Source organism: Oryza brachyantha, chromosome 8 (genome assembly GCF_000231095.2).
Source record: "Oryza brachyantha chromosome 8, ObraRS2, whole genome shotgun sequence".
Lineage (NCBI taxonomy): Eukaryota > Viridiplantae > Streptophyta > Magnoliopsida > Poales > Poaceae > Oryza > Oryza brachyantha.
In genome coordinates, this window is record NC_023170.2 from 7,557,218 (window position 1) to 7,573,499 (window position 16,282).

The 16,282-nt window shown below is 40.2% G+C and overlaps 2 protein-coding genes across 6 annotated transcripts; both read left to right on the plus strand.

The window, feature by feature from the left end:
- Positions 1 to 1,811: 1,811 nt before the first annotated feature.
- On the plus strand, positions 1,812 to 9,615 carry LOC102722324 (pentatricopeptide repeat-containing protein At5g65560-like). 2 transcript variants are annotated; one of them, XM_040526822.1, is made up of 11 exons: positions 1,812 to 4,986; positions 5,075 to 5,225; positions 5,305 to 5,518; positions 5,621 to 5,777; positions 5,906 to 5,968; positions 7,351 to 7,419; positions 7,507 to 7,642; positions 8,460 to 8,537; positions 9,163 to 9,265; positions 9,346 to 9,380; positions 9,463 to 9,615. In XM_040526822.1, the coding sequence occupies exon 1, from the start codon at positions 2,050 to 2,052 to the stop codon at positions 4,801 to 4,803; it is 2,754 nt and encodes a 917-aa protein (XP_040382756.1). In that variant the 5' UTR covers positions 1,812 to 2,049; the 3' UTR covers positions 4,804 to 4,986; positions 5,075 to 5,225; positions 5,305 to 5,518; positions 5,621 to 5,777; positions 5,906 to 5,968; positions 7,351 to 7,419; positions 7,507 to 7,642; positions 8,460 to 8,537; positions 9,163 to 9,265; positions 9,346 to 9,380; positions 9,463 to 9,615. The 2 variants fall into 2 exon arrangements, with proteins under 2 accessions (XP_040382756.1, XP_040382757.1); XM_040526823.1 differs by having other exon boundaries at positions 5,305 to 5,397.
- A 199-nt stretch (positions 9,616 to 9,814) lies between these two features.
- On the plus strand, positions 9,815 to 16,015 carry LOC107304761. Of its 4 annotated transcripts, XM_015840283.2 has the most exons (6): positions 9,815 to 9,970; positions 10,061 to 10,291; positions 10,821 to 10,893; positions 11,708 to 11,814; positions 14,296 to 14,364; positions 15,710 to 16,015. In XM_015840283.2, the coding sequence occupies exons 3-6, from the start codon at positions 10,832 to 10,834 to the stop codon at positions 15,781 to 15,783; spliced, it is 312 nt and encodes a 103-aa protein (XP_015695769.1). In that variant the 5' UTR covers positions 9,815 to 9,970; positions 10,061 to 10,291; positions 10,821 to 10,831; the 3' UTR covers positions 15,784 to 16,015. The 4 variants fall into 4 exon arrangements, 1 of the variants encoding a protein (XP_015695769.1); XR_005812348.1 differs by lacking the exons at positions 11,708 to 11,814; positions 14,296 to 14,364; XR_001550787.2 differs by lacking the exons at positions 11,708 to 11,814; positions 15,710 to 16,015.
- Positions 16,016 to 16,282: the final 267 nt, after the last annotated feature.

The following is a 16,282-nucleotide window of genomic DNA, read 5'->3' on the forward strand; positions in this document are numbered from 1 at the left end:
GTATTTGGAGTAAATATAGGTAAAGTGGTACAAGCCTGCGCGGTGCTATAATAAATCATGATTCATGCCTGTCTCTTGGATTAGAGACTACGGAAGCCTTTTTGTTTAGGTTCTTTCTCATTATATGAGTGCATAGTAGATTTATAAATCAATTATGAACATTTTTCACAATAATTATATCTATGAAAATGTTATATTTTGAGGCATGATGATGTTAAATGGTAGGAAAATATCACATACTGCATTTTCCTATTAATGCGTGCTGAGTACTTATACTCACCCTTGCTATTAATCCCCTGGTATAGAGACAATTTCAGCTGAGCATAACATTGATGGGTTGGAGCACCAACATGATTTTGAGTATGATGAGAATCAAGAAGAAGATGTCTATAATTATGATGTGGTGTATGGGGATTGGGATGAGTAGATGTATGCTTAGTAGCACCAAAATCCAATATCTCTATTAGTGAAGCTGGGTTGGCTATAATATAAAGTAATGTATCCAAGTACTGTTAGCCTGCTTAGGCCGCGTTCGGCTGTGGGGTATAAGTTAACTTATGCCCTAGCACGGAAAACGTAGTAATAGATTAATATATGATTAATTAATTATTAATTATTAAAAAAATATAAAATAGATTAATATGATTTTTTAAAAACAACTTTCCTATAGAAAATTTTTGCAAAAAGTACACCGTTTAGCAGTTTGGGAATCGTGTGTGCAGAAAACGAGGGAGATAAGTTAACTAGAGGGCCTGCCGAACGCGCCCTTAGTAAGTTGTAATAATGGATTAACTTGTAACCATGTTGAAGGCCTTAGCCTTGCATGACTTGGTATCATGACTTGGTATCGTATTATACGTAGAACCTTTAACTATTTTTTGCTGCTATCTCTAATGATGTTGGATTAGTATTCACCCAAGCACGACTTTGGCGAAGAGTAATCCACGGACTAGTGATGCCATTTTCTATAATGACGTCACAGGTCGTCACAATCGCCCGCCTATCCATGCACGTATGTCGTTCCACTCACTCGTGCGCCCAAGTTTTCGTGGAACCGGGGAAGAATAAAAGCAACACAAGAACAAATCTATCCTCCTGTGAGGGCTCTAATTTATTTGTAATTGAGGGAGAGAAGTTTTATGAGGAGTTAGTGGGCATTGACTCACTGACCGTTAATTCCTTAATGACCATATGGATGTGTTCTTAACATGCCCAGCCATTATGTGGAATCAATTCCAACTTTATCCAGACAATGCACACACGCCCTCGGATTTCCTGGGCACGGCTCAAACTCGAAACCTTGGGCCCTGCGACCTTAGGGACCCAACAGGTTCTCAGTCGATCCGACTCCCAGGCTCCAACCTCGGGTCCCGGGTCCTGAGACCCTGACCTCGGATCGGGTTCGGAAAGCCGGCCTCGGTTTCCTAGGTCCTTGGGGTCCTCAGGTCTCGACCTCAGGGCACATCGGGTCCCCGGGTCCTTAGGTCCTCGGGTCCTCGGGCCTCGACCTCAGGGCACACCGGGTCTCCGAGTCCTTGGGTCCTTAGGACCTCGTGTCACCGGAACCCCTTCCTTTGGTTCTCGGACGTGAGAGTGTGTGAATTTGTTTTCCATCTCGATCAACAGAACTTTCACAGTAATTTAACATTGACAATGAGTCAATGAAATTATTTAGCATAAAATAATCTTAATCAATTTATTCCAACAATTTACACATTAATATAGGTTCGAATTTCCTGTGATTCCCTAGTGCCAAGCACTCGCTATAGCCTCATGTCCATCAATCTACCCGAGCTCTCTGGTCAACGAGGAGAGGTGAGGAGGGGAGAAAACGCGAGGGAGGAGAACGATGGAAATGTGACCGTTGGATGACAACGAACCGTCGATACTGCCCCGTGACCGACTGCAAGTGGCAAGCCAGAGAGGATCCGCGCCAGCCGGGCGCCTCGGCGCCGCCGTCTCTCCGACCGACCTTTCCTAATAGAGGCGGCGCCGCGCGGCCTATTCTCCGCCGTTCCCCTCCGGCGCCCCCCCTCCACCCACTCCCCCATGGCGCCGCATCCCCCGCCGCCACCGGCTCCTCGACTCCGCCCCCTCCCGCGGGCCGCCCGCCTGAGGCCGCTCACCCTCCTCGTCTCCGCCTTCTTCTCCTCCTCTTCGTCTCGACGGCTGGGAGGATCTGAGCGGCCGCCACCGCCCGGGGACCCTGGGGGCGTTAGCGGGCGGAGGAAGCTGGATCCGGGTGACGAAGCCCCGATCAGGAGCGCACACCTGGGGCTGGCGCGGCCGGACTGGCGCCGGAGCGCCTCGCTCGCCTCCCTCACGCCCGCGCAGGCCGCGTCCGTGGCGGAATCGCACCCGGTCCCCTCACGGGGCCTCGACCTCCTCCTCTTCCTGTCGCGGGAGCGCTCGCACACGTACCGGCCGGGCACGTTCGCCGCGCTCGCCAGGCGCCTTGTGGACTCGCGCCGGTATGCCGCCGCCGGGCGTGCGTGCATCCACTTGATCAAGTCGTCCCGCAGCAAGGAGACGATGACGCGGACGATGAGTTTCTTGGATATGCTCAGCCAAAGCGGACTCAGGATGGGTCTCTTCGCGTATAGCGCCCTGTTGATCCAGCTGAGCAGGCTTGGGATGACTGGTGCCGTCATAGACAGGTACCACCGGATGCTGGGCGAGCTTGTACAGCCAAACTTAATTATCTACAATGCTGTAATCAATGCATTGTGCAAGGATGGCAATGTAGCAGACGCAGAGGCAATCGTGAAGAAGGTGTTCGAATCCGGGATGAGACCTGACGCATTCACCTACACGTCAATGATCCTAGGTCATTGTAGGAAACATGATTTGGATTCAGCATTGCATGTTTTCAATCAGATGGCTAACGAGGGTTGTGAGCCAAACACAGTAACGTACTCAACATTAGTGAATGGGTTATGTGAGAGTGGGAGGGTTAATGAGGCATTTGATTTGATTAGGGAGATGACATTGCGTGGTGTTCATCCGACAGCGCACACTTGTACTGGCCCTATTACTGCATTATGTGACATGGGGTGCTATGAAGATTCCTGGAGGCTGTTCGTTGATATGAAAAATAAGGGATGTGAACCAAATGTGTATACATACACTGCACTTATCAGTGGTCTTTGTGTGTCAGGGATATTGAAGGTGGCCATTGGACTATTCCATAGGATGGTTAGAGATGGTGTGCTCCCAAATACAGTGACATATAATGCTTTGATAAATATTCTGGTTGAGAACAGTAGAATCGAATTTGCATCTGTTGTTTTCAATTTGATGGACAGAAATGGTTGTTCACCAAACACCGTGACATACAATGAAATGATCAAGGGCTATTGCATTACCGGTGATGCTGAGAAGGCAATGTTGATGCTGAACAGTATGGTGCAGGCAGGACATTCAGCTAATGTTGTAACATACAACACCATCATCAAAGGATATTGTGACTCAGGAAATACTACAAGTGCTCTTAGGATTCTAGAGCTTATGAGGGATAGTGGGTGTGAACCTGACAAGTGGTCTTACACTGAACTGATATGTGGCTTTTGCAAGATAAGCAAAATGGAGTTGGCTTTTGGATTGTTCAATGAAATGGTGGATCGTGGCTTATGCCCAAATGAAGTTACCTATACTGCACTGATAGATGGATACTGCAAGGATGAGAAACTGGACACTGCAACAACGATGTTGGAGCAGATGAAGAGAAGTGGTTGCAGACCAAATGTTCAGACATACAATGTTCTTATTCATGCTCTAACTAAGCAGAATAATTTTTCTGGTGCAGAGGAACTATGTAAAGTGATGATTAAAGAAGAAATATTTCCAAATGTAGTCACTTACACTGCAATGATTGACGGACATTGCAAAAATGGTTCCACATCTTTGGCTCTTGAAATGTTCAATAAGATGATTGAGCAGGGCTGTTTGCCTAATCTTCTTACCTACAGTTCTCTTATCCATGCTCTAGGTCAAGAAGGCATGGTAGAGGAAGCTTTGAATTTGTTTGGAAAACTGGAGGGGCAAGGGCTCATTCCAGATGAAATTGCCTATGTTAAGATGATTGAAGTTTATATCATGTCAGGGAAAGTTGAGCGTGCCTTTGATTTTCTGGGGAAAATGATAAAGGCTGGGTGCCAACCAACTATGTGGACATATGGTGTTTTGGTTAAAGGTTTGAAAAATGAGTACCTATTAGCTGACCAGAAACTTGCTGCATTGCCAGATGTAGTCCCAACCTGCAGTTTTGATTATCAAACAACAGACCAAGAGGCTGTTTCAGTCTTGTCTGCTAAGTTAGCAGAACTGGATTCTGACTTATCTGTTCAGTTGCACAATGCACTGGTTTCAAAATTTAGTGCTGCTGGTAGATGGTTTGAGGCAAATGAGCTGTTGGGAAGCATGATTAGTCAGGGCTTATGTCCAGACCAGGAGGCATATAATTCCTTAGTATGTTCACTTTTGAGAGCCCGGAACGTTGACCTTGCAATGGGTGTATTTAAGCATATGTCTGCTCAAGGTTGTGAAATCCGCCTTGATGGTTATAAAGAACTAATATGTACCTTTTGCCAATTACACAGAAGAAAAGAAGCTCGGATTACTTTTGAAAACATGCTCACGAGGACTTGGAATCCTGATGATGTTGTACAGACAGTGCTCATTGATGGATTGCTCAGGGCTGGATTAAAAGACGTGTGCATGGAGTTTCTGCAAATAATGGAAACTAGTCATTGTGTGCCTAGCTTCCATATGTACACCATTTTAGCTAGGGAGGCGTCGAAATAGAGGTAGTACCTGTTGGATTCCGATTTCAGGCATTGCATGGTGGATGTTGTTGATATCTAGTAAGTGAGCTGCCCACCTACACTGACTGGGAAGCTAGAGTAGGTTCATCAATTGTTGTTCTGTTTCCTTCCTCTCACAGAAGGACTATCTGTTATCCAGATCAAATCCATACATCTACGCATGGTAAATTGGATGCCATCTGAACTTACAACATGCATTGCTTTTTTGGATGGTTCACCGTGTGAATGGCTGATTCCCCTGCTCTGTGCAGGTCAGGGAGACATGGAGCAGGGTGCCACACAAAGTGATGGACTAAATGCTCTACATCGTGCACAGGAGAGTGATGCTGTTCAAGTCTTTCCAGGTTCCCTGGAGCCATGTTGGCTTCGTAGCATACACAATGCCACATTATGTTCTCTGCCGTAAGATGATGAGCCCTTTCTTGCTTCCATTCTATAGTTCTTTTAGTTAGATTATGCTAATATTTAATCCATGTAACAGGATTGCATGGAGTAAGGGGTAGGCTCTTGACCATCATTTGTGGGTGGGCTGGTACTTGCAGTCTGAGAGTGGGAGCAGTGGTCATGAAGCATGGTGATGCCAGATGCTATTAACCTGCTATCTGAGCTCATTTGATGATTATATTCTGTTATGGCTTCTGGAGTAAATTTTCTAGAAATGTCATAAAAAATTATATGAAAAGTTATGATGACAAGTAATTTGGTCAACTTTTCAATATATCTTTTCCATTTTTCATTAATACTGGAGAAAACTGTCTCCAAACATAATGTGAATATGCCTTCCTTGGATTGTACAGGTGGATGCTATTTCATGATACAAGTTATTTGGGACTTTATTAAAGCAATATGCTTCTATGAACAAAAAAAAGAAACATTTGGGCGGCAAGCTATATTCAGTCCTTTATGCGTTCACCTATATTCAACCGTCATTAAAGAATTTCAATATGTGATCAGGTCTATATATCTTCTTTGATGTTCTGTCTGTTAAATGTGAATAAGTGACCATAAAATTGGTTGTAATAGTTATATATTATATTTAACTAAAATATTTATCATATTTTTTCTTGTGGCATTTGATATAGGTCTGTGGTGAGGTGAGCCCAACTGAGGAATGGCCTTCAAAGTACTCTAAGCTGCTTGTTGAAGTATGGATTCTAATATTCTAATCTTCCATAGCCCTTTGTTTTAATGCATGCATCAATTCACTGATGAATTTGAAATACCCTTTCCATATCTAATATAAGTTTATGTTGTGTTTTTACAGTCTTCAATCCAAGACTTTGACTGCATTAGTTTTATAGTAGTATACTAGCAGTAAATTGTACAAGCTAGATCATCATATATGAAAATATTTTCCAACTTAAGTATAACAACATTGTTGCATGTGGTTGCATATACTATCTGCTTCTAGATATAGGTCACTGTGAGAAGTGTGCAGTCAAACTATTGAAATCTATACCATTAATAGAAGTGCAGAAGTTGGCATTAGGTGCTGGCAAGCCACCCATCTAGTTACTAGCACCAAAGGTACACTGAGAGTATGATATAGGGGCTGTTCATGTAGGAATATGTTGTCTTGTATCTTGTTCTTAGAGGTTTATTGGTTTTTGAAATATCCATGTTATGCATAATGCTTAAATGGAAGCACTTAAGTTTATTGAAGGATTCTAGTAAATACTTCCTCCATCCAAAATAAGTGCCACTTGTCCTATCAATAACCTCTTATTCAAATTTCTCCCCATCCTAGAGCAAGGCTAATAACATAGCCAATAAGCTGACTATAAGACTCTTTGTAGCCTTCTTATAGCCCACTCATATAATGGTTACCTCTTTATCTGTAATGCAGGACACACATGTCTCTCTCACATGGTGTCTTGGTTCTTGTACCTGAGCTGGCTATAAACTTATAGCCAGCTTCTCCTCTCTCTCCTCCCTTCTCTCTTCCACATCAGCATTTAGTTGGTTTATAGCCAGCTATTATACTTGCTCTTAGAGCAAGTTTAAGCCAACTTACTAGCTATAAGCTTATATTATAGTCAACACATATAATAGATTGGCTATAAGGTTGGCTATAATTTTTATCTCCTATCTCTTTCTCTTACCTTTGCATTTAATGCATTTTTCTTAGAGTTGGTGTATAGCTGGCTCTTGCAGGAGAGCCAACCCCACCCTTTTTTTCATTACCTGTTTCTTCCACATCAGCTTATAGTCAACTTATAGGCTACTATTATACTTGCTCTTAACCACACCTCATTTAATAAGGGTCACTGTAGTCTTTTCTTCAAAACTTTAATCTCACGAAATAATCCAAAAGGGCCACTTATTTTGGGACGGAGCAAGTATATTATAATGGAATTCATACTTTTTGTGGTTGGTTTTTCTCTCTCCATATTGTAAAAAGAATATTACTTTCTGTTTGGAAATGCTCTAACCCATCATGGAACTTTCAATTGGGTCATGAGGCAGATGCCAACTAACAAGCTGAGTAACTTACATCTGATTCTTTTTTTTTCTGTCAATATCACAGATGGATGATGGCTTGGAGTTTTCCTTCACTAATAAGAGGCGTTTTGCAAAAAATTGCTTTCTTGACAATGTAACTATCTAGTCATTATTTGATTTGAAAGTTTATGGCTTCATTATGCTGCAATAATTCATTTTAGAATTTTCCTGTATGTAATAGCCAGAAGCCGTCCCACCAATTTCTGAGCTTGGATCAGATGCCTTATTTGAACCACTCCAGCTTAATGATTATGTACAATCACTGAGTAGAAAGAATACCACTTTACAAATGGATTGCAGATGAGGTGCTTTATCAGGTCAGTTTCCATAGAGTTGGCTTTACCACTTTACACCACAAAAGAGTCTCACTGTACAAACACATTACAAAATTTGTGTCTATTTGCTGACCAAAAACTTCCCAGACGCACAAAATTTTGAACATTTGCACTTGTGTACTATGTGGTAGTGTCCTTGTATTCAGCATTACAAAAATAGTTTAGCTGCATCAGTTGTCATGTGGGGAAAGATGTATTGTAGGAGACCACAGTAGCATGCCCAATTGGCGCATAAGTGCATGACAAACGGCTTGGTTGTGCCTGTAATGGTGCAGTAACGGTGCATGAATTGCATGTGTAGTATACTAGTATTTTAATTTGTCAGCTAAAAAAATAGTTAAGATTGATTAGTTGTCTCTTGTCTGGCTGGATAGATATTCTTATCTGGGCTTGTCACATCATGTAAGATGGGCAGATTTAATTGAGTTTAGCCATAGAATAATCTATTTTCCCATGTATCGTTCTCTCGTTTATACCCCATGCCCCTCAAACACATTCTCTTCTCCTGCAAAACAGCACCAGGCCATCAAGGTCTAGTCGTCTAGGACATAGGTCATATGTGAGACGTAGTGCAGAACCTAACAAGTGGGATTTAATTTAGCTTTGTTTTTAAGTGATTAGGAGTTGATCCCTCCCATAAAAGGTGCACTGTGTTTCCTTCTACCCAGCAAAGATGGGGCCTTGTTTCAGACATAGCCTTCTTTGGGCATCTAAATTGTTTTGTACCTAGGCTATTTTTTGGTGCTATTCTTTTGATGAAACATAAGCATGTTTCACCCCGTGCCTTCTTGGTGTGTAGGCAAGGATTCATCCAATGCAAACAGCATCGAAAATTTCTAAGGAAAAATGCAAGGCACTCCATCAGTGCATTAAAGAGGTTAGTCTGATATGTGTCACATGGTTTGCTGTTTAGCCTGTGGGAAAACCATGGCATGGATTTGTGGAGCTTGGGTGCATTTTTTATTTCTTTATCAATTCAGATATTTGAGTAATACTCCCTCTGTTTCATAATGTAAGATGTTTGACTTTTTTCTTGCAATGTTTGATCATTTGTCTTATTTAAAAAATTATGGAAATATTATTTATTTTGTTTGTGACTCACTTTATTATCAAAAGAACTTTAAGCATGATTTGTCATTTTTTATATTTGTACTAAATTTTTGAATAAGATGAATAGTCAAACGTTGTAACTGAAAAAGACAAACATCTTACATTATGAAACGGAGGTAGTACAAGATATTCACAGTCCTATTTGTGTCTGGCTTGAGCTTAGTAATATATCCTGTTAGCATACACATTGAAAATATAACCGAATATTAGTAATGTTTAAACATATTGGCATATTGAGCCCAATAGGAATCTGGTTTTCATGTTGAATAATTAATCATTCATAAAAGAGAATGCAATGTCATTACTGTTGCTTACATTTTTTTCCCTCTCCTGTTGCCTAGGAGATCTTTTTTTTCCTATGATAATCTTGCTTTGTGTGACTATGGCTCTAGGTGATTGAGAAGTCCTTAGAAGTTGGTGCTGATAGCAGTCAGTATCCAGAAAACTGGATATTTCACTCTAGGGAGAAGAAACCCGGCAAGGCCTTTGTGGATGGTCTGAGCATCTTCTCTGGTGAAATATAATGTATTCAGGATATCTAGCAATATTGAAGATTGAATTTTTGTTGCTTTCAGGGAAGAAAGTTGACTTCATTACGGTTGGTGGTAGGGTAAGTATTTTTACCCATTTTGGAAGGTTCACTTTCATGTGTAGTGCTGAATTGCTGATCCCATTCTCACTTGTTTTCTCAGACTTCAGCATATGTGCCAGAGTTGCAGAAGCTGGATGGGATTGATGCGACAGCAAGCAGTGCGAAAATAAGTGGTTGTTTGGATGTAGGGACTTTTTTTAAGTCCCTTATCATATCAGATGTTTGGACATTAATTAGGAGTATTAAATTTAGACTGATAACAAAACTAATTATATAAATAAATGCTATTTCATTGGACAAATTTTTTAAGCCTAATTAATCCACGATTAGCAAATGTTTACTGTAGCATCACATTCGCTAATCATGGACTAATTAGGCTCAATAGATTCGTCTCGTGAAATGGTCCAAAATATAGAGTGGGTTTTATTAATAGTCTATATTTAATACTTCTAATTAGTGTCTAAACATTCGATGTGACAGAGACTTAAAAAAAAGTTTGGGGGGGGGGGGGGAGAAACAAACACCCGCTAAGCAAACAAAAGGGTAGATCAATTAAAGCCACTGCATTTTTTCCTGATGAGTTCTATTGGTTACTTCAAAAATATAAGGTACTGCACTCTGATTCCCTATAGTTTTGTATTGGTTTGCTCAGCTCTTGATGTCACTGAAACTGTGCATTTTCCTTTTTGAATGTTCAGGCTGAAGTTAGTTTATTTTAGAAGAATACCGAAGGGAACAGGAATGTCGCCCCAGGTTCTGGCCCTTAATGGGGGTACCAGACAATCAATCCATGTGACCTTGCATGAGTCTGTTTTGACAAACTGCATACAATGCTATAGGTTTTTTCAATGAATCTCTTTTCCTATATCAGGCTGAATGTGAGTTTCAGTTTGAAGGAAACGAAATTTGGTGGCATTTTAATGCAACTGGTATCATATCCTTTCTCTACTACCCATTTGTATGGAGAGTCACTATTGTTAGCATTCTTTTTTATGGCATTGATATAATTTCATTCTAAACAGCTAATATCTGATTACTAATAGAGATCAATGCACTAATAATTAAAGAAATATGGCACCGGTCTTTTCGCTTATGCTTATGCTTAAAACTTATAAGCCAACATTTGACTTTTAAATCTTAAATTAGAGTTGATTTTGTTTTTTTTGTTTTCATCTGAGTTTATTTTCCAACCTTTGTTTTTAAATCGCTAAGAACACCTATATAAAAGTTTTACCCTTAAATTATTTTTTAATTGTTAAAAATCGTTTTGCTTATATTTAATTTCAGCAAAGCAATTATGCTGATATACAGCTAAGGTCTATGCCATTGGCTTATTCCATTAGCATTGATCATCCGCTGCTTAATTTATTAGTTTGATAAGCCGATTGCACATTGTGTGGACATCTGTGCATGCACTACAACCAAATAACTGATGCTTTTGTTTTCTTTTTATTCCAGTATGTCGAACAATGGTGGGTCTGGTTTCCTGCTTCAAGAATCAACATTTCATTCAGCCTCTTAATTTACTGAGGTAAGGTATAGAAGAAATAGATACTTCAGATCCAATTCCAAGACTCCAAACATGGTTAACGCTTATACTACTAGCACTGCTTCGTTAAAGTATTGTGATGAGTTGTATATGCAACCATGAACCTCTGTGTTACTTCTACTTTTTTTACGGGTCTGGCAGTGACATAAAGGAGAAATTGTTTAGATTAGAGAAGAAAAATTAAACAGGTGGGAGTAATTTTCTATCATATAAACATACTCAGCAGCATATACCATTTAAGTGCTGTGCTAATTTAGTTATTTCTTCCTCATTGATTTGGCTTTTTTACATTTTCAAGGCATTGCCTGATATTTATCTATCTAGAATACTCCCATGTTTCTGTGCAGCAGGTTAGCTGTCTCATTATTTCACATACCTTCATAGTTGGTGTCTATTTGATTGTCCATGCTTGTATCCTCTCAACTTTTAAATTCTCTCCTTTTCCCCTTCAGATGTATCAACGAATTAAGCACACATTTATGCTCCTTGGCCATTTGATTTTTGAGAAATTCAGTTAAGAGAATGGCTATTATGTTGTCATCTTTACCCCAGCTCTTAATATTGCAAGTCTGGAATTTCTTTTAATAGGGATTCTTTCATATATCCGTGCGGACCGTGCGCATTTTTCCATAACTTCCAGCATATATATTTCGTGCACTAGGAAGCTAATCGGTTTCTGTTTCCTTTTACTTTTCATCAGGCAGATGTTGACACCTAATAAATAGGCTTCTCTTCAACCTTGTCATCTTGTCTTATGTCTTATCTTATTGAATGATCATCATCAATCAACTCATAGATTATTTCCAACTGAGTTAGCAAAAGGAGCGCAATGCTTATTGATAGGGCATCAACCTAGGTCCTTCCACGGGATAGATCGCAAGGTTCTGAGCTTTATTAGCTGGGGTCAGTATTTTACGTGTTATATATCCACCCTATTTATTCGTTTGGTCTTCTGCCATTCTGCTAATCTGCATATCAACTAAGTGTCAATTTGTTGTGTGCTTGGATATCAGGTATCTTCTGAATAACACCGTTCCATTTTTAGTTTTTTTTCTCCAAAAAGTTTGGACAATTAATATTCATTCTACAATTGATGATTGATTCAAGCATTTCTTTTCGAAATTTTGAACAATTAATATTAATTTTACAATTGAATGATCGATTCAAGCATTTCTTTTCACTAGTGGCAACATCAACATATGTGTATGTAACATACCTAAGCCCGTAAACCCAAGAACTAAATTTAATTTAAATGCATCATGTGGTTGTTGAGTGGTTTTAATTATTTTTGGATCTTAATCATCTCATCATCGTATGTAATAATAGGCGTAGAGTCACAAAAACAATTAATTTGGTAATTATATACATCCAAAAATTCTACAAAAATTCTGAAAAATATCTTGATATGTCAGAAATCAATTCACAAATTTTTGTAATTTTTCTTTAAGGTTTGCTAACTCGTTGATCTATTTTAATCTCTCCAAAAACCTGAAAAAACTGCTTAGTAGATTTAAACTTGCTCTCTCTATAAAATTTATTTGAAAACCTCTTTTTTAAAGTTTTGTTTCATCCAAAATGTTCTACTAACTTTCTTCTAACACCTTGAGGAGCGGCACACCTTGGAGCACTCTCTAACCCTTCTCTCCCTCTAAAAATGCAATCAGCTACTAACTGCACTGTCGGCAACACATGTTCATCACTGTATTAAGCCTAAACCAGAGACTTCTAACCCAAACCACTTAAGTCCTTTTACTCTCCACATCACTCCCGACCAAGAGGATCACTTGCCCAGGTTTCTTGCTGCACAAAATCTCCCTTAAATTCTCTCCAAAGATCCTTGGCAGACAACCTTTCTTGACTTAGCCTCCAAGCCAGTTTTTAAATTTCTTTCAATGACAAGTGGGCTCCACACCCCCTAGGACCACATGGCAGCCTTTGACTCTCTCCTCACAACCTCTACCGTCCTCCATGTCCAATGGGAGCCTAAGAAACCTCATCATAGCACCAACCACCTCTCTCTCTCACTCTCCCCCACTCCACTCTTGCTTATTTGCCAAGCCAACGTGCCAGGAGGAATCAAGCCAACGTGCCAGGAGGAAGGGCATACTCCCACATCACGTTCTAAGTCTGAGCAAACGCATCCTATGTCCAGAATGCCCCGAGCTCCGCCGTCTTTCCTAGCACCGGCAACTTAGGCGTCGTCGTTCTCCATCCTCGGTGAGTCCCTCTTTCTTCCATCCTATGGAATGTGATCTACGTATCACGCCGAGCTTATCCGTGCCTCTTTTGCCCTAGAAGCAATCTATCGAACATGTTGTGGTCGTCACCGACCTCGCCGCCGGCCACCGTCTTCGCCGCTCCAATGGACCTCGTTTCCTTCGTTTTTTCGCTTGGTGAGCACCGTAGTAACTTGAGACAACTCTTGCACTAACTCTTTTGCACTAACCGAGCCCTTGCATGCACTAACCAAGCCATTGCAAGCATATGCATGGGCATACCGAGACATACCGCTGTTGTAGCTCATGTTCCACGGGCTACGGACCACCATTTCCCTCACCACCACCACTCACGTATGCGCAAGAACCTCCTCTATATTTTTTTCTTTTGCGCTCGAATCGATTTGGGCCACCGATCGTCGCCGGCGAGCCAAAAACCCAACTCATCCATGACTGCCCCTTCTGTGAGCCCGACCAGAGACCTCCTTGGGAGAATTCAACTAGAGCTAGGGCCTATTTTGTAAAACAGCAAGACTCAAATTACTGTAGCAAGGGAGTGCGGGTTGATTTCCCTATCTTCCGAGAGTCTGCAAAAAAACGCCTCTGAGAGAAACCTTTCACTGACATGTGGGCCCGGCTGGTATTTAATTTCGAATTTGATTTCTTTTTTTAAAAAAAGAGCTGAGAATGAGCAAAACTTTAAAAATTTGTAGAAAATTCATTTTAACTTTGAAAATTGTAAAACCAGTTTTGTTAGATCCATAAAACTGTGAACTATTTTACAAAAAATATAAAACTGGGTACTTCCTGTACAAACTTTTACTTTATTTTTGTTTTGCCCTATATGTTGCCTAGAACTTGTTAAATTCATAACAAATTGAATATGGCTCTAAAAATTGTGATATCACTTCTGTTAATTTTCTAAAATCATGCTCTGTAACTTTGTAAAAGGAATTTTCTTCACTTCTGTAAAAAATGTTGCTTAATAAAACTTAGCCTTTTTAAACCTTTTTAATTATTAAATGCATATCTCTGTAAAACAAAGTGACAAAATAAAAATTTCTTCAGTAGAGACTACCTGAGACCAACACACACTCACTGCATAAGTCTCATGCATTTTTGGTTTTTATGCATTTTTGTATTTATCGGATACGTGTATTTTGCATAGAGGAAGAATATGTCGAAGAAGAAGGGGATGAGTTTGTTGACGACCAGGTTCAGGTGTTTGCAGACGAAGGCAAGTCAGCTCCTCCTTGACCACTTTGATCCTATGTTTTATTGGGCTAAATGATTCTATTGCAAACATCTATACGTTAGCTAGTATTAATTTTGTAAAAAGAAATTATATAAATGTAGGAATGGTAGATATGACCTAATTGATGTATAATCCACCTTTAAATATTGAATCTTTGCTGGTTGTCACCATAGGGTGCTTTTGAATACAATCATTGTGTTCTTTGGGATTATGCTATGCTTATATTGCCGCTATATGCTTATATTCGGTTACCGCCTTGCAAATTATTCATTTTGGTAAATGTTATATGTGAAAGAGGCTATTTTGATGCTGCTGGACAGAATTTTAAATGTGTGAGTATTGTGAAATGAAAATGGAGATAACTTGTTTTTAGACTTGGGCGGCGAGTGGTGTGCCTGTGGTGGTAGTTGTACACCGATAGGGGGAGCGTTCGTCCGGGTTGATTAAGGACCTCACTCTATGTCACCAACTAATGAAAACAGTACAAACCACATGTGCTAAGTATGGACTGGCCTTAACCTATCAAGTTGTCTAGAGTTTTGCCTTGCATCTTGGTAGGCCAAAGAGTATGTGTTACCTTGTTTTGGTAACTTATTCTATGGTTTGTGATATGTTAAAATTGATTAATGACTTGTGGTATGTGATGATTTGAGTGGGGCAGTCTGTCTAATACAACGATTTCGTGTCTCGTGAGGGATTCTGGGCTGGGTTCCTTACGGCGCTAGGTTAAAGCGTGGGCCCGCTACCTAGTGGCGCTACTTTGCTAGTAGAGTGGGTAAAACACATATCGTGCTGGTGCAAGGCTAGACAATAGACAATGTAACGGTTTCGTTATGACCTCTAGATCACACTCAATGTGTAGAGTGTGGTGATACCGACGGATATCGGACAGACTAGAGCGATCCATATTATGTGTGCTTAAAAATTGTACAAACTCTGCAGAGTCAAACTAATAGATTAGCCATGCTCATGGTCATGAGCGGCATGGTGAAGTGTCATGAGTATAGTTTGTGATTTTAATAAACACTTGTGAACATGAAAAATGGTTGGAATGTTTTGTTGGTAAACTTGGGTAAACTTCAGTGAATGGTGATGAGATGATGGTAAGTGGTGATGATATACTGTGTATTATTTATTCATTTACATTACAAGTTTTACTTACTCTATACTATTGTTATAAAATTTCCGTTGTGAAACGTGCTGTGAACTAAAATTGGCATTTATACAAAATTAACCTATGCACAGCTTATCCTTGAATATGGCCAACATGTAGCATGTTAAATTAATGTACTGATTTCTTGCTTTTTTTTACTTGTTTTTGGCTCAGACCCTGCTGCAGGTAATGACTATTTGGATGAGGAGTTTAATGCAGCTCGTGATTTACAGGATGGTTCTAACTAGAGATTTATCCTAGCCGGTTTGTCTATAGGCTTTTGGGTAGCATGCTTACCGCATGAACCAATATGTATGGCTTGTCACCAAATACTACTTAGAAACTTATTAAGACTATTTATGCTTTATGCTTAGAACCACTTATGATTCGGATATCATGCTTGAGATAATTTATGTGAGACTATGTTGTATTCCTGGGCGACTAGTCTCATATGAGGATGGGTTTGAAATGGTTGAGATAACCGGGAAATATGTCTTTATTGAGTTCGAGTCTCTGGGGTACGCTTTTGGTTGTCACCATCGAGTGGTTGACGGACGTATGACGTAGATGACTGTCGTGGCTATTCCAATAGTTATGTCTTCTATTTCATATCCGATGGCTTAGAGCTTTTGTAGTGCCCTCTTCAAGACATGTCGGGGCCTACGATGAGGTTGGATGGTTATTGTAACTATTTAGGTTTTATTTGAGACCCCATCCATCCAGATATTTTGCGTTGACATGCCTCGT

Coding starts and splice junctions, on each gene's coding strand:
- LOC102722324 (XM_040526822.1), top strand. CDS start 2,050: ATGGCGCCGCATCCCCCGCCGCCACCGGCTCCTCGACTCCGCCCCCTC.
- LOC107304761 (XM_015840283.2), top strand. CDS start 10,832: ATGGTGGGTCTGGTTTCCTGCTTCAAGAATCAACATTTCATTCAGCCT. Junction 10,894..11,707: donor CAGCCTCTTAATTTACTGAG/GTAAGGTATAGA, acceptor ATCAACTCATAG/ATTATTTCCAACTGAGTTAG. Junction 11,815..14,295: donor TCTGAGCTTTATTAGCTGGG/GTCAGTATTTTA, acceptor TATTTTGCATAG/AGGAAGAATATGTCGAAGAA.